The sequence below is a fragment of the Euleptes europaea genome, chromosome 4 (assembly GCF_029931775.1).
Source record: "Euleptes europaea isolate rEulEur1 chromosome 4, rEulEur1.hap1, whole genome shotgun sequence".
Classification (NCBI taxonomy): domain Eukaryota; kingdom Metazoa; phylum Chordata; class Lepidosauria; order Squamata; family Sphaerodactylidae; genus Euleptes; species Euleptes europaea.
The window spans coordinates 5,170,927-5,188,423 of record NC_079315.1 but is presented as its reverse complement, the minus strand read 5'-3'; the positions used below and the strand labels follow the sequence as shown (position 1 = coordinate 5,188,423).

General features: G+C 47.4%; 2 protein-coding genes across 2 annotated transcripts in view; one reads left to right on the top strand and one right to left on the bottom strand.

Moving 5' to 3' along the window:
- Window positions 1–2,803, top strand: part of SUPT20H (SPT20 homolog, SAGA complex component) — a 60,149-nt gene extending 57,346 nt beyond the window's left edge. The window contains exons 23-26 of the mRNA XM_056848337.1: window positions 410–541; window positions 735–743; window positions 1,387–1,477; window positions 2,715–2,803. Coding sequence (XP_056704315.1) covers window positions 410–541; window positions 735–743; window positions 1,387–1,477; window positions 2,715–2,803 — 321 coding nt within the window. The remainder of the gene's footprint in view (window positions 1–409; window positions 542–734; window positions 744–1,386; window positions 1,478–2,714) is intronic.
- Window positions 2,804–3,279: 476 nt separating this feature from the next.
- EXOSC8 (exosome component 8) lies at window positions 3,280–16,026 on the bottom strand. Its single transcript, XM_056848737.1, has 11 exons — window positions 16,004–16,026; window positions 14,300–14,336; window positions 13,188–13,251; window positions 12,077–12,150; window positions 10,454–10,499; window positions 9,080–9,185; window positions 8,951–8,996; window positions 8,132–8,228; window positions 6,189–6,306; window positions 5,061–5,167; window positions 3,280–3,424 (listed from the first exon to the last, which is right to left on the bottom strand). The coding sequence occupies exons 1-11, from the start codon at window positions 16,024–16,026 to the stop codon at window positions 3,309–3,311; spliced, it is 834 nt and encodes a 277-aa protein (XP_056704715.1). The 3' UTR covers window positions 3,280–3,308.
- Between the last annotated feature and the right edge of the window lie 1,471 nt (window positions 16,027–17,497).

Sequence of the window (17,497 nt, the reverse complement as noted above, 5' to 3'; positions counted from 1 at the left end):
GGTCCCTCTAGGAAGCCCACAAGCAAGATGACTGCAGCAGTATTATCCTGCCTGTGTTCCACAGCACCTAAGATAATAGGCATGCTCCTCTGATCCTGGAGAGGATAGGTATGCATCATGACCAGTATTCATCTTGACTAGTAGCCATGGATAGCCCTCTCCTCCATGAACATGTCCACTCCCCTCTTCAAGCCTTCCAAGTTGGCCGCCGTCACCACATCCTGGGGCAGGGAGTTCCACAGGGTTGACACGCTCTTTGAAAGCGGGCTTACCTTTTTGAGAAGGGACCCCCGATTTTGTACGCTCATGAGGAGACTCTACCAAGCCTATCGAGCCCAGCATTTTACTTTGCACATGCTCACCGTAAGCCCATTCTACCATCAGACTCTTGTCTTTCCGTCTTGCGCAGCTACCAGGCGGCTCCTTGATTTTCAACCCGCTCCAGCAACAGCACCACCAGCAGCTCTCCCCATTTCCTCCCCAGCTGCCGCCACAGTCTACAACCGCCAGTCCTCAGCAGCAGGCAGAGCAGGTAGGAGTAGCGGGAGCCAGGCCCTTTCAGGACGGCGGACATGATGCTGTGCAAACATAGGGGCCATGGATGCCCATGCAGCCCCCCCCCCCCGTAGTGTCATAGAAAGAGAGGTGAATAGTCCCATGCTTCTGGCATTATCCATGCTTGGCCGTAGGCACAGGTGGAGCCAGAATCCTCAGTCGGGAGCTGCCTTTATAAGCTGCTTTCTGTTTTTGTGTGTTCAAGGCTCTTCCTACTCCACACTTCCTTGGGTGCAGTGAAACACTGGGACTTCCCACCCACCTCCGCCCCCTGCGATGAACATAGTTTTAGACTAAGTTGTACGTTATGGTGTAGTAAAGAGTGGCAGACTCTAATCTGGAGAACCGGGTTAGATTCCCCACTCCTCCCCACGAAGCCAGCTGGGTAACCTTGGGAAGTCACAGCTCTCTTAGAGCTCTCTCAGCCCCACCTACCTCACAGGGTGTCTGTTGTGAGGAGGGGAAGGTGATTGTAAGCTGGTTTGATTCTCCCTTAAGTGGTAGAGAAAGTCTGCATATAAATACCAACTCCTCTTCTTCTGCTAGCAGGTGAGGACTTTTTTGTTTTGTTTGCATATCCCCAGTAATGGTTAATGGCCCTTCTGCCTGATTCTGGTGTTGCTTGCTTATGTGTTTTTATTATTATTATTTTTAATTTTAAGTGTTGTTTAATTGTTCAAATGTCTTAACGTTTGCTGCCTTGGGGATCCTGACTGGGTGGGAAGGTGGCTTAAAAAAATGTTTACAATAAATAAAGTCAACCCAAGCGCCACACAGCTAGCTTTCTTGTACATTGCTTCCAAATCCCTTATCGTTTTGTTTTTGGACCAGGCTTCAGAACAAGGCTGTGCAAATCCAGACCAGCAAGCAGCTGTGATTAATCTGACCGGAGTAGGGAATTTTATGCCGCCTATGTCAGCTGGTATGTATGTCATGAAGCTTCCTTCTACTGAATCAGTCCCTCGGTCCATCAGTCAGTATTGTCTACTCAGACTGGCAGCGGCTCTTCAGGGTCTCAGGTGGAGTCTTTCACATCACCTACTCGCCTGGTCCCTTTAACTGGTGATGCCGGGGATTGAACCTGGGACCTTCTGCACGCCAGGCAGATGCTCTACCACTGAGCCACAGCCCCTCTCCAGGATCTCAGGCAGGGGTCTTTCACATCACCTACTCACCTGGTCCCTTTTAACTGGAGATGCCGGGGATTGAACCTGGGACCTTCTGCACGCCAGGCAGATGCTCTACCACTGAGCCGTGGCCATGAGTCAGTTGTGACTTGGATGGCCCAGGCTAATCTTATCAGATTAGCTAAGCAGGGTGAGCCCTGATTAGTTTTTGGATGGGAGGCCACTGAGGAAGTCCAGGGCTGCTATGCAGAGGCAGGCAATGGCAAACCACCTCTGTTCATCTTTGGCCTTGAAAAAACCCATGTGGGTCAGCGTAAGTCGGCTGCAACTTGACAGCACTTTACACACACACACAACACGAGTAACTCCTTATGAAAATGATAACTGACTTGAAGCTGGAACTTCTGATCCATTGTTTTGCTGCAACCAATTCTTCTGCCTCCTCAGCATTAGACTCAGGAATGCCTGATCTTTAGGGTTGCCAGCTCCGGGTTGAGAAATACCTGGAGAAGTTTAGGACGGAGCCTGAGGAGGGCGGGATTTGGGGAGGGACTTCAAGGCCATTGTGTCTAATGGGCAAAGCAGCCATTTTCTCCAGGGGAACTGATCTCTTATCGCCTAGAGATCAATTGTAATAGCGGGAGATCTCAATCTACTACCTGGAGGTTGGCAACCCAACCTCCATGGCCATCTGTCAGCAATGCTGATTTTATGACCTTAGGCAGATCACGAGAGGGAGGGCACCTTGGCCATCTTCTGGGCATGAAGTAGGAGTCACGGGGGGTGGGAGTTAGTTGTGAATTTCCTGCATTGTGCAGGGGGTTGGACTAGATGACCCTGGTGGTCCCTTCCAACTATGATTCTAACCGTACAGATCTAGTCTGGATGAGTGGTGGTAGGGCCTCCTCTACTGCAGAAAGTTTCTCATTGTCTTACTCCCAGTTTTATCCGTCGTTTGTTGGCTTCATTCAGGGGTGAACATGCAGCTCTAATAAAAAAATTTTTAAAAATGACGTTTCTCTCTTCCTCCAGCAGCGGTTACGATTCTTGCAGCACCAAATGGTTATAGTGGCAGCTGCTCAGCTCCGGCCTCGTCATTCCGGCAGCCGGTCAAAAAGTAGGAAGAAGAGGAGCACGTCTATAACTCCAAAATCCTAGAATTTGCATTTTACTGATACGTATATTTATTTAAAAAGGGAATTTTAAAACATGACTTGAATTTTTTTTTTTAACGTATTAAAATTGGTAAGTTTACTAGTGAAATTGAATTTGAGGTTACGCTGTGAGGGGCATGCTAACACAAACGTTTGTGGGATTCATGCCCCCCCCCCCCAATGAATTTATGGTTGGTTGCTGTAAATAATAGAAATTTGCTCAGCGGCAGAATTTTACTATATTCCGCATTTGTGGGATTCAGGTCCACCCCCGCCCCCCGCTCTAATGAATGTAAGGTTAGTTGCTGTAAATCATCGAAATTTGCTCAGCGGCAGGATTGTACTATATTCCACAGTGGAAAAATATTTTGCTATGAATTTACAAATGTAGCGTTGGACAAACTGGTTTTGTGTGTTCTGTAGCAAATATACATTTTACAAACCCACTTCCCAAAGAGACCCAACGGTTTGCTTATGTTGCCTCTGCACTTTTGATCAGTTTATCCAGGAGCTTCTTCACTTCCTTGTGTCTTGTTTTTGCACGGCTGATACAGTCTTGAAGCTTGGCCTCTGTTAGTGCACTCCCTCCTGGTAAGAAGGAGAAGAAGAGTTTATTTATTTTTTTAAATTACATACACACCTAAAATTGGAGGAAAGAAAAAGAGACAAAAAGTGTAAATCAAAATTACATACCGTTACAGATAAAAGTAATAATAATAATAATAATAAGATTACAAACTCAGCTACACATATTAAAGCCAGCAAAAACATTACTCGTCTTCCTCTCCACATTCTAGTTTTTTTCCATTCTGGAGATTATTGGGATCCAGACAGCATCTTCTGTAACTTTATTTTTATAATAAATCAGCTTAATTAATATATGTTTGTTTAACCTTATCTATCCAATTGTTTATGTCCGGAAATTTGTTTGGTTTGGTTTTTATACGCCGACTTTCTCTGCCACTTAAGAGAGAATCAAACCGGCTTACAATCACCATCCCTTCCCCTCCCCACAAGAGACACCCTGTGAGGTAGGTGGGGCTGAGAGCTGTGACTAGCCCACGGTCACCCAGCTGGCTTCATGTGTAGGGGTGGCGAAACAAATCCAGTTCACCAGATTAGCCTCCGCCACTCATGTAGAGGAGTGGGGAATCAAACCCGGTTCTCCAGATTAGAGTCCACTGCTCCAAACCACTGCTCTCAACCACTACACCACACTGGCTCTCAATCAAACCAGTGCATTAGCAATAGACCCGCCTTTCCTTTCAAACGCTGACATTTCAGTCACCTCCTGACTGATTCTCGTAATGTTTTTGTTTTCAGAATATGTTCGACAGCGCATGCACATAATATAATTGAATTTTCTTTAAAAGAACACTGCGTGAGGCAGCATAGAGATTTGTCAACACTGAAACATTTTCATCGTGCATATTTTTCCACGGATTTTTAATCTGTCCTGCACAACAGGAGAACAGCTAAACCCAGATTATCACGTGGGGATTCAGAATAAAAAAATGGGAACAAGCACCCCTTTCAGATAAGAAATAAGTCTGAGCTGCCCTCTTTTGGTAAGAGGGTTTCAAAGCTGAACAAATTGTAGAAAGAACTGTCTGAACTAGAATAGGAGGGCAGTGATAGTCTCAATACTATACTGAGCCACCTCCACTCAAAGAGGGATCTTTGCTGCCATACAGATGGCCACATTGGATTGCTTGGAGAACTCGTTTATGTCCCAAAAATGTTTTCAATGAAATTCTTGGAGGGGCTGTGGTTTAGGGGTAGAGCATCTGCTTGGTGCGTAGAAGGTCCTAGCTGCAATCCCTGACAACTCCAGTTAAAGGATCTAGGCAAGTAGGTGATGTGAAAGACCTCTGCCTGATACCCTGGAGAGCCGCTGACGGTCTGAGTGGGCAATACTGACCTTGATGGACCGACAATCTGATTCAGTATAAAGTAGCTTCATGCGGTCATCTGCTTGGCATGCAGAAGGTCCCAGGTTCAATCCCCGGCATCTCCAATTAAAGGGACCAGGCAGGTGGGTGATGGGAAAGACCCCTACCTGAGACCCTGGAGAGCAGCTGCCGGTCTGAGTAGACAATACAGACTTTGATGGACAGAGGGTCTGCTTCAGTATAAGGCAACTTCACGGGGGTGGGGGGATCATTTGCTTTGGGGAAAGCTAGCTTTTTCTTCTAATTCGCTTGTAACAGTTTTGGCACGGTACCTGGTTTATGGACGGAACACAGTTCGCCGTTTTCGTCGGTCACAATCGTTACTGTGCCTGTTGCCAAGTCCTCCTCTTCTGTAGTCGGGTCAACGATCACTAGCGAGCTTTGGAGTACACGCACAGACACACAAAAATCCAGAGTCGGAATCATAGAATTGCAGGGCTGGAAGGGACCACCAAGGTCATCTAGTCCAACCCCTTGCACAAAGCAGGAAATTCACAACTACCTCCCCTCCCCGCACCCCCTGTAGCCCCTACTCCATGCCCCAAAGATTGAGTATACTCAGTGTGGTGATACTAGAATTTCGAAAGGTTCACACAGATTTCCACCCCCTCCTTCCCCAAACTCAAGTGGACAGCACTACAGGAATCAAGGAACAAAGAGGATATAAAAAGTCCTCCTCCTCTCATTAGTATTACATTAGTTAAGAAGGACCAATTCATTTGGAATAAAATTAGGGATCCTAGAGGGGATCTCCAGAGACCCAAAAGCGCCGTTGTCATTTCCACACTCATTCCTCTGATTTAATCCTGAATGGCGAGAAATACCAACCACGTGCCCTCAAAGGAAAAAAAGCAGGGAAGATGTAAGCTGGTAGCCCTCCCTCAGAATGTTCTAGGTTTCCATTTTGCATTCATCTAGAATTACAGAGGGGCCATGGCTCAGTGGTAGAGCCTCTGCTTGACCCGCAGGTGGTCCCTGGGATCTCCAGTTAAAAGCATCAGGTAACAGGTGATGCAAAAGACATGCTGTCCACTCCACACCATGCATAATTTTATAGGCCTCTATCATGTCTCCCCTTAACCGCCTTCTCTCCAAGCCTAAACAGCCCTAAGTGTTTCGACCGCTCCTCATAGGACTGTTGCTCTAGCCCCCTGATCGTTTCGGTTGCTCTTTTCTGCACCTTCTCAAGCTCTGCAATATCCTTTTTGAGGTGTGGTGGCCAGACCTGTGCACAGTATTCCAAGCGTGGTCTCACCATAGATTTGCACAAGGGCCGTATGACAGCAGCCGTTTTATTCTCCATTCCTTGCCCAATTATGGCCAGCGTGGGATTTGCCTTTTTTACAGCAGCCATTGACATTCCTCGCCAGTCTAAATGTCCACAAAGCTGACTGACTTACTCAAAAAGCACAAATGACACGGCCACCGGTTCCTTTCTGACCGTCAAAGGAGACTTCTCTTTCAGGTTGACTTCGGCTAACCCCGTTTCTTCGTTTATACGGACAGCCGGCAACTGCACTGAAATGACAACGGAATCAAATGTTGAGCCAGCAGGAAGGTTACTGGGGGCGGGAGGGGAGACACAACTGTCTCGTAGTGGGTGACGAGAGGGGCCAGGGAGAAATAGGGGCGCCGCGCAGAGATGCAAAAGAGGAAGAAGAGTTGGTTTTTATATGCCGACTTTCTCTGCCACTTAAGGAAGACTCAAACTGGCTTACAATCACCTTCCTTCCCCATCCCCACAACAGGCACCCTGTGAGGGAGGTGGGGCTGAGAGAACTGTGACTAGCCCAAGGTCACCCAGCTGGCTTTGTGTGGAGGAGTGGGGAAACCAACCCGGTTCACCAGATTAGCCTCTGCCACTCACATGGAGGCGTGGGGAATCGAACCCCATCCTCCAGATCAGAGTCTGCCACTCCAAGCCACCGTTCTTAACCACTACACCTAGTCATGTCAAGGATCGGCACACGACACCTAGCAATGCTCAACTCTACCTCTAGCACTGGTATAGTAGTCGGGTATTTTTCTGTTTGGGCTGCGACTATTCTAGTGGGGGTGGGGGCATCGGATCGGAGAGCTTGCATGAGGGGAAAGGAGAAACCCGTCCCGTAAGTTACCTGTGGCTTACGCGGAAGTAAAGACCCCAAAAAAGAAAAACGACCAAGTGATCCAATCACAACCCCCACCACACACACACACACAGTAAGCAGTCTAGCTACCGGAGAGCCCTCAGTAGTACACAGAATCATAGAGTTGGAAGGGACCACCAGGGTCATCTAATCCAACCCCTTGCACAATGCCGGAAATTTACAACTACCTCCCCACCACACACACCCAGTGACCCCTACTCCATGCCCAGAAGATGGCCAAGATGCCCTTCCTCTCATGAACTGCCTCTCATGAACATGTGCCTGGCTTACTGTTTATTTATATCCTGCTTTTCCATTCAAAAAGAACACCCATGCAAAACATCCTGATAAAGCACAACTATCACAAAATCAGTAATCAATAAAAAATAGCAGGAGCTCCCCACTCCTTTAACAAGGGAGTCCAGGGGCTGAGCTTGTGGAAAAGGTGGTCCCCTGGGTGGAGAAGCACTTCTCTAGCCAAGAGGTAAGGAGGGAAGAAGAAGAAGAGTTGGTTTTTATATGCCAACTTTCTCTACCACTTAAGTGTCAGGCTGTTATCTCGGTTTAGATGTTTCCTTTCGTTTCACTGCTGAACCGTCCAGACTTCAAGGACGGCTACACATACCAAAGCCTGGGAACGCCACTCTGGGAAATAATGCTCTGTTTATGCTTTGTAATCTGCCGCCGTTTCTCTGCCTTATATTTCCAAATAACGGGCAAGACAAACCATAGCTGTCATCTTATCCTCAATGCACTGTATTGCCTATTTGACCAGTAAAGCCATCTGCTTGGAATCTGATTGTCTCTGTGGTGATTTCTGGTTCGATGGGTCAAGAGCTCACATTAAGGAAGAATCAAACCGGCTGACAATCCCCTTCCCTTCTCCTCCCCACAACAGACATCTTGTGAGGTAGGTGGGACTGAGAGAGCTCTAAGAGAGCTGTGACTAGCCCAAGGTCACCCAGCTGGCTTCATGCACAGGAGCGGGGAAACCAACCAGGTTCACCAGATTAGCCTCCGCCACTCATGTGGAGGAGTGCGGAATCAAACCCGGTTCTCCAGATTAGAGTCCACCACTCCAAACCACCACTCTTAACCACTACACCACGCTGCCTGGATGGATGGAAACGTTTTAATAACTTGATAAATAAAATCCTCAGTCCAGCAGAAAACATGCAACTGCAGGCCAAGTTTGTGAAGACAAGCCACCTTACCATTTTTTAGAGCTGCTAGGAAAGCACACATGCAGGCGTCCAGAAGATTCCCGTCGTAGTCCAAGCATATAACATCGCAATACAGGACCCAAGCAAGCTGGGGAAATTAAGAACATAAGAAAAGCCAAGCTGGATCAGACCAAGGTCCATCAAGGCCAGCAGTCTGTTCACACAGAGGCCAACCAGGTGCCTCTAGGAAGCCCTCAAACAAGCCGACTGCAGCAGCACCATCCTGCCTGTGTTCCACAGCACCTAAGATAACAGGCCTGCTCCTCTGATCCTGGAGAGAATAGGGATGCATCATAACTTGTCTCCCTCTTTACTAGCAGCCACAAATACCCCTCTCCTCCATGAACATGTCCACTCTAGGGTGACCTAGAGCAGGGGTGTCGAACTCAATTAATATGAGGGGCGAATTGGTTTTTATAAGCCGACTTTCTCGACCACTTAAGGAAGAATCAAACCAGCTTACAATCTCCTTCCCTTCCCCACAACAGACACCCTGTGACGTAGGTGGGGCAGCAACTAGCCCAAGGTCACCCAGCTGGCCTTATGTGTAGAAGTGGGGAAACAAACCCAATTCACCAGATTAGCCTCCGCCACTCATGTGGAGTAGTGGGGAATCAAACCCAGTTCTCCAGATCAGAGTCCACCGCTCCCAACCACTGCTCTTTACCACTACACCACACTGGCTCTAAGCGGTTCTGAGCAGACTGGTCCAGTGGTCCCCAGCCAATCCTCAAACCCAACAGGGCTGAAACCAACCGTGGGTTTGACTCCCTTTTAACGTTCACAGTAAAGACTCAACTTTTTACTAACCTTCCCATCCACAATGCACAGGTCTTCCTTCCTTACCACCTGCGAACTGAAACAGTGACACGGTGAAGAGAAAAAATCCGGCACCTGGACACAATTTCGTCGAGCAATTCAAGCACACGCGACTCTTACTTTTCTATCACGTCGGCCATGAACTGACTAGCCGCCTGAGCCTCCTCCCCCGGTGGTCCCGGCCGAAATCTTGGCGAACAGAGCGGAGGAAGGTCGACGTTCGGAACTGAGGGGCAGAGAAAACACGAAGCCAATCCCGAAAGGGATCAGAATCGAATTTATTCATGGTTGTGGTCACAGACCTAAACAATCCAACTACACCCAAAATAAAATAAAATAAAACATTTAACCCACAGCATGTATTGATCCAATATCACAACAACATCTACTTCTACACACTGAAATAAAACAATTAAGACTCTCCCCCATGAAAATCATTTACCAGGATATTGTGAACCATATCAAGCCATTATATTATCTGTATCAGGCCTAGTAATCCAAAGCAGGACTGCAGCTGAACATCAAGAAGACAAAAGTAATGACTACAGGAGAATTACACAACTTTAAGGTTGACAATGAGGAAATTGAAATTGTTGAAGACTTTCTATTCCTTGGCTCCACCATCAACCAAAAGGGAGACTGCAGCCAAGGAATCAGAAAAAGATTGAGACTGGGAAGGGAAGCCACGAAGGAGCCAGAAAAGATTCTGAAGTGTAAGGATGTGTCACTGGCCACCAAGATCAGGTCAATTCATGCCATCGTATTCTCTATTACTATGTATGGGGGTGAGAGCTGGACAATAAAGAAAGCTGATAGGTAGAAAGTAGATTCCTTTGAAATGTGGTGTTGGAGGAGAGTGTTATGGATCCCATGGACTGCCAAAAAAAACCCAAATCAGTGGGTTATAGATCAAATCAAGCCTGAACTGACCCTAGAAGCTAAAATGACTAAACTGAGGCTGTCGTGCTTTGGATATATTATGAGAAGACAAGGGTCACTGGAAAAGACAATCATGCTAGGAAAAGTAGAAGGCAGCAGGAAAAGAGGAAGACCCAACAAGAGATGGATGGACTCTATAAAGGAAGCCACGGCCCTCAGTTTGCAACAGCAAGGCTGTTAAGGATAGGACACTTTGGAGGACATTGATTCATAGGGTCACCATGAGTCGGAAGCGACTTGACGGCACTTAACACAACACACATCAGACCTATTAAAAATTTTCCTTCGTTTAAATGCTATAATGAAAAAAGAGGCCACTCTGTATGTAATAGATAAATTTACATCAGCCAGCAAGAATCTTCCTCGCGCTTCTTCTGAATTCCGAAGGAAGATTAATAAAAGAAATCTAGTGCACTATACATTCTTCCAGTCTGTTACGCCTGGAATCTATACTTTGGGAAGGAAACTAGTCTGGTTGTTTCTCCTGATCCCTTAAGGACAAAAGAAAAGTTTTTAAACATACCATAATGGGGGAAAGTAAGAGAAAAACCTTACCAATATAGCCTTTATTGCTGCAATCAGCAGGGGGTGCTGCAAATTCCTGTAGGCACCGTGCGTGGAGAAGAAAAAATGGGAAGTTTAGAAACGTGGTTACATCAATGCTCACTGAATCCAAGCGTGCCTGTTTTGGAACGCCACTGGTTATTGTTATTACCCCTTCCTTCATAGTTAATTAACTGTTTTACTCATGTCCTTGGGTTTATTATTACTATCATCATCCATAAATATTGCTAATAAATAAATAAGTGCTAAAAATGCATTCTTTTAATTTCTCTTAAAGTACAATTTGGGAATTGAGCCAGATTTAATTGTGAGCCAGGAATTTAATTGTGAGTTTTAATGGATTTTCTATAAACATATCTAGTAATGCAAATATTTGATGTTCACTAAAGCTAGAGAGAGCCAGCGTGGTGGTAGTGGTTAAGAGCGGCATTAACTGCCAGTCTTTAAGCAGAGGCTGGACAAGCACTTGTCAGGGATGCTCTAGGCTGATCCTGCATTAAGCAGGGGGTTGGACTAGATGGCCCCTTCCAACTCTATGATTCTAAGTGATAGGCCAAGCCCTATGAGGAAAGGCTGAGGGACTTGGGAATGTTCAGTAAGGAGAAGAGGGGGTTGAGGGGGGACACGATTGCTCTCTTGAAGTTTCTGAAGGGCTGTCGCTTAGAGGAGGGCAGGGAGCTGTTCCTGTTGGCAGCAGAGGAGAGGACTCGCAATAATGGGTTTAAATTGTGGGTGGAGAGGTACCAGCTGGATGTTAGGAAGAAATATTTTACAGTAAGAGTTGTTCGACAGTTGAATCAGCTGCCTAGGGAGGGGGTGAGCTCCCCCTCACTGGCAGTATTTAAGCACAGGCTGGACAAGCACTTGTCAGGGATGTTCTAGGCTGATCCTGCATTAAGCAGGGGGTTGGACTAGATGGCCCATATGGCTCCTTCCAACTCTATGATTCTATGCTCCCAAGCAGGTTAATGGAGACAACACCCTCGCTCACCACCCACTCCCACCCAGCACAGTTCTGCACAGGGGAAACACACTGGAATCAGAATGGGAACATTTCTTCACAGCTGCCCCTGTTCTCTTCTTCATGCTCACAACGGGTCAGCTCAGGCCACCCTCTGGGGAGGAGGAGGAGAAGAGTTGGTTTTTATATGTCGACTTTCTCTACCTCTTAAGGGAGACTCAAACCGGCTTACACTCACCTTCCCTCCCCTTCCCCACAACAGACACCCTGTGAGGTAGGTGAGGCTGAGAGAGTGTGACTAGCCCGAGATCACCCAGCTGGCCTTATGTGTAGGAGTGGGGAAACAAATCCAGTTCACCAGATTAGCCTCCGCCACTCATGTGGGAGAAGCGGGGAATCGAACCCAGTTCTCCAGATCAGACTCCACCGCTCCAAACCACCACACAGTGCTGGCTCAGCTCACAGGGAACATGACTACCCACACTGCTTCACCATCTCAGCTCTCCAGCAAAGCACTACGAGAAAGTAAGATGGAGATGCTGCTTGAAGGGACCCCTTTCGTTCTATTCTACCGTTCATCAGGGCTGCCAACAGACCAGACTGGAGGGGGAATCCTGAAAGCCGATCAGTCCCCAAAACCTGAAGTGACCCACCGCCTTTATGCCGCAGATCACAGTTGTGTTTCCTAGCTTCACAAGGGCAGAGCCGTCTGCAGTGGTAATCGAACCTGGAAGAAGAAAAAAGTCTTCATCAGATCTAAGCCAGGGGTGTCGAACTCATTTGTTACGAGGGCCAGACAGGACATAAATGTCACTTGGTCGGGCCGGGCCATGTGACATTTATGTCATGTTTAATTTAATGCCAGGAACCAGAGATACAAACTTTATAGAAGACACAGGCAAAGCCATTTAATGATATTATTTTTTACTTTATTTTTTGCTTAAAATACAAACACGCTTAAAACAATAACACCCTTACAGTATTTTCTTTTATTTAAGATTCTTTGATAACTGGCACCTTTCCTTCCCCTCCCCACAACGAACACCCTGTGAGGTAGGTGAGACAGAAAAAGTGACTCGCCCAAGGTCACCCAACTGGATTACTGTGGAGCGGGGAAACCAACCCGGTTCTCCAGATCAGAGTCCACCGCTCTTAACCTGTGTGTGTGTGTTAAGTGGCATCAAGTCGCTTCCGACTCATGGCGACCCTATGACTGAAAGTCCTCCAAAATGTCCTATCTTTGACAGCCCTGCTCAGATCCTGCAAATTGAAGGCCGTGGCCTTACCCACTACACCAGGGTAATATTTTAGCAGAAACTCTGGAAGGAAAAAGGGATACTGCGTCACTACCAAAAGACTATATAGACACAATCCAGCCAAAGCAGAAAGCCCTTTGGTTTCTCATTCATTTTGACGGGAGAGTCAAGGCCTTGATTAAATATATCTGCTGCTGAAACCAACAATCCTTGAATGTCCTAACCTTTGACTCAGTCACACCCTTTCGATTTGCCAAATTAGTTGCCATTGCAAATACCATCAGATAGATTGTGTATACGCTATTGTCCAATAGATGGTGCAAAGTATAGGTCAGATATATTGAAATGATCATTCGTAACTAGACCAGAATATCCACTCCAGTCCTTCCAGAAGAAAAGAGCAAGAGTCCAGCAGCACCTTAAAGACTAACAAAATTTCTTTCGTGAATTACACCTCATTTCTTCCTTCCAGAAAGTAGCCAGAGAGCTCTTTCCCACCAAAACTCACCTACGTTGACAGTGGTGGTCCGGAATTCACCAAGCTCCCTCCCATCAGGCCGACAGTTTTCTTTCTAAAAGGTATATCATTTTTTAAAAAGTCAGATACACCCAGTCACAGTTGACAGATTTTATTTTATCTGCTTGCCACTAAAACTGACCTTTCCATTGTCTAGGCATGCCATAGCCAATGGAAGGGCAACTGGATTTGTGATCCAGTTTATTCTCTTTTAGGTTTGAAGAACCATTTAGCATCAACTACCGTGGTTTGTTATGCCGTGAACGAGGCAGGGGATCTTTGGCCTCCCACCCCGTTCCTCCTCTCCTGGTGTACGGGGTCCATAAACAATTTCCACCGTGGCAGCAAACAACCATGTTGTGTCCAACTCACAATTATTTGGAAGGAAAAGTGAAGGAGAAGAAGAGTTGGTTTTTATACCCCGCTTTTCTCTACCTTTAAGGAATCTCAAAGCGGCTTACAACCACCTTCCCTTCCCCTCCCTACAACCGGCACCTTGTGAGACAGGGGGGGCTGAGAGAGTTTGGCGAGAACCGTGACTGGCCCAAAGTCACCCTGCAGGCTTCATGTGGAGGAGCAGGGAAACAAGCCAGGATTCTCCAGATTAAAGACCGCCGCTCTTAACCACTATATCACGCTGGCTCTCAGCCATGTCTATAACCCAAGTGCCAAGTTTATATTCCAACTTTATGATTCTAAGTCTGGAATCTTGGTTTGGAGCAAAGAGTACAAACCTATAGGGTTGGCTCCAGCAGTCCAACAGTGGAAGGAGCTGGTGAGCGCAGATCTCCCCCCACTCCCTTTTAACCCCCGAAGACTTGATTCCATGGCCACTTGGATCCACATGGAGTAAGAGCTGAGCAGGTCCATCAACTGCAGCAAAGGGGGAGAAACTGCCTGATCTGCTCTCGGGCTGAAAAGTGTGACTTCGCCCTCCTACAGCGGGCAGGGAGAGAAATGCCTGATAACAGCCCCAAATGGCTAGAAATCAAGTCGCCTCGATTTTCGAAACTCAGTGAATCAGGCGGCCACAGGAGCTCACATCGGAAAGAAAAATATTGGTACTTAAAGGGAAACAAAAAATATACCCACACGGTACTCACCAAGAACCTCCTGTAATACTCCAAAGGTTCCACGGTTCTGAAACAAATCAGATTGAAAAGCAAAATGTATTACCAAGCAAACAGAGCTGTAAAAGCCATTCTCTTTGCAAGAGCTTTTCATAGCTGAAAGTATTTGCTTGGGGAGAGAGGAGGTAAGTAGGTTTTTTGGTGTGTTTTGAATGTGTGTGTTTTTTAAAGACCTGCCTTGAGTTAAAAAGTGAAAGATGGGGTATGAATATTATCATTATTAGACTAGAGGTAAAGAAGCTGCAGTACTGCAGTCCAAGCTCTGTTCACGACCTGAGTTCGATCCCGACGGAAGTTGGTTTCAGGTAGCCGGCTCAAGGTCGACTCAGCCTTCCATCCTTCCGAGGTCGGTAAAATGAGTACCCAGCTTGCTGGGGGTAAAGGAAAGATGACTGGGGAAGGCACTGGCAAGCCACCCCGTAAACAAAGTCTGCCTAGTAAACGTCGGAATATGACGTCACCCCATGGGTCAGGAATGACCCGGTGCTTGCACAGGGGGCCTTTACCTTTTTAAAGTCCCTTAATTCTCCCTTAAGCAGTAGAGAAAGTCAGCGTATATAAAAACCAACTCCTCTTCTTCTTCCTGTTTTCTGACTGGAACTTTGGGGTCAGGCCTCTGCCAGTGCGCCTCCACCATGCGCCCTCTCTCTCAAGCAGGTCTCCAGCAGGTCAGGCTCCTGCTCCTACAAGCCAACTAGCAGCTCCAGAGCACCACAGAAGTCTTCCCCACTTGAATGTTCAACACAAATGGGGGAGGGAAGGAAAAGCTGTCCCAGGCCTGAGTTCGAATCCTCCTTCCGAGAATCCAGGCTCTGCAAGTAAAGCCCTGCTAACTTCAGGCTCTAGGGTTGCCAGCTCCAGCTGGGGAAAGACCTGGAGGTTTGGGAAGGGACCTCAGGGTGGGACTTAGGGTTTCCAGGTCCCTCTTTGCAACCAGCGGGAGATTTTTGGAGCGGAGCCTGAGGCGGGCGGGGTTTGGGGAGGGACTTCAATGCCATAGAGACCAATGGCCAAAGCGGCCATTCTCTCCAGGGTAACTGATCTCTTATCAGCCGGAGATCAGCTGTCATAGCAGGAGATCTCCAACTACTACCTGGAGGTTAGTAATCAATAAGAAACCAATGCTGATAATAGAAAACAGCTGGGACTAATACACAGCACCTGGGCTTAAGATCAAAGCTTAATACTCAAGATACGATAATATACACTTTACTTAAATGTAAACATAGAGTAAAAAGGGAAAGATCATGATTGTTTATTATATCACAGTCTGGCTGGCTGGCTAGATTATTTTAATCCTTTATTATAACCTGTTTTTTTAACCCCCCCCCCCAAATACGGCACATTTTCTATATTCTGCACTTAACGTTTCCCAGGGGAGCCGACCTCTGCAGCCTGGGGACCCACCCCGCATTCCGGGAGATCTCCAGGCCCCACCTGGGGGCTGGCAACCCTCATTGCCGCGGCGTGGGCTGCACGAACGGGCCCGCCCTGCAGGCGCGACGCGGTCGAGCCGCACGGGAAGCTCTAGCCCCCCCCCCCCCGCCGACGACGCGTGTCCGCGCACGTGTGCAAAGGCAACCCCGCGTCCCAAGCAGCAGGGCGGCCCCGCCCGCCGGTCCCGCAGCTCCCGCACAAGCGCGCCCGGCCTGCAGGCGCTTCTCCACGCGCGCCCACCTGAACCCGCCGGCCGCCGCCATCGCCTGCTGCTCCGCCCGGCTGCGCGGCAGCGAAGGAGGGGCGAGGGCGGGCGCATGCGCATGCGCGCGGCGTGCAGGAGGTCCCAGGTTCGATCCCCGGTGCCCCCTCCGGGCAAAGGGACCGGGCAAGCAGGGGATGGGAAAGGCCCGGTGCCGGATTGACGTATAAGCTAAACCAGCTATAGCTTAGGGGCCCGCTCTCTTGGGGGCGGGGGGAGGCCAAAAAAAAATTAAAGGAGAAAAAAAAATTTAAAGGAGGAAAAAAAAACTGGATGTGCATTTCCAAAAAAATTACAAAAAAACCCACACACAGCAACAGTATTTGCATTATTAGGTTTGTTATGAATTAAAAAATCATTTTAAGTTAGAGCTTAATAATTGTGTGTGTGTGTTAAGTGCCGTCAAGTCGCTTCCGACTCATGGCGACCCAATGAATGAAAGTCCTCCAAAATGTCCTGTCTTTGACAGCCTTGCTCAGATCTTGCACTTTGAGGGCCGTGGCTTCCTTTATTGAGTCCGTCCATCTCTGGTTGGGTCTTCCTCTTTTCCTGCTGCCTTCCACTTTTCCTAGCATAATTCAGTGGGTAGCCGTGTTAGTCTGTCTGCAGTAGTAGAAAAGGGCAAGAGTCCAGTAGCACCTGAAAGACTAACAAACGTATTTTCTGGCAGGGTAGGAGCTTTCGTGAGCCACAGCTCACCTCTTCAGATACAGCTAGAATGTGAATCCATCTGTCACTCTCCTCTACTTAAAGACCGATGGATTCACATTCTAGCTGTATCTGAAGAGGTGAGCTGTGGCTCACGAAAGCTCCTACCCTGCCAGAAAATATTCTTGCTAGTCTTTAAGGTGCTACTGGACTCTTGCCCTTTTCCTAGCATGACGGTCTTTTCCAGTGACTCTTGTCGTCTCATGACATGACCAAAATACGACAGCCTCAGTTTAGTCATTTTAGCTTCTAGGGTCAGTTCAGGCTGGATTTGATCTAAAACCCACTGATTTGTTTTTTTGGCAGTCCAGGGTATCCGTCACACTCTCCTCGAACGCCACATTTCAAAGGAATCTATTTTCTTCCTATTTTCTTTATTTCACTATTAATATACTTCTTCTTAATTGTATTTCAGTTCAACAATTACTTTGATAAAATACATATTTTGTTATGTGCAAATGGCTTTAGATACCTATTAGGTCCATAAATTACCATATAGCATGTATTCAACACAAAAAACAGCGACAATTTGTTGTTGACAAACAACAGGTGGACATATAAAGGGCCCCGTTACCTTCAATAGCTTAGGGCCTCACCAAACCTAAATCCGGCCCTAGTGATGTGAAAGACCCCTACCTGAGACCCTGGAGAGCCGCTGTTGGTCTGAGTGGACAACACTGACATTGCTGGACCGAGGGTCTAGTTCAGTAGAAGGCAGCTTCCTGTGTTCATGTGGCTTCTCTCAAGCAGACATCTGGGGCTAC

Bases quoted from the DNA above. Each gene is read 5' to 3' on its own strand.
- EXOSC8 (XM_056848737.1), bottom strand. From the start codon at position 16,026: ATGGCGGCGGCCGGCGGGTTCAG. The intron at 14,337-16,003 runs GTGGGCGCGCGT...GATTTGTTTCAG, and splicing joins GCGGCGGCCGGCGGGTTCAG to AACCGTGGAACCTTTGGAGT. The intron at 10,500-12,076 runs GTGGGTCACTTC...CGGTGCCTACAG, and splicing joins TGATCTGCGGCATAAAGGCG to GAATTTGCAGCACCCCCTGC.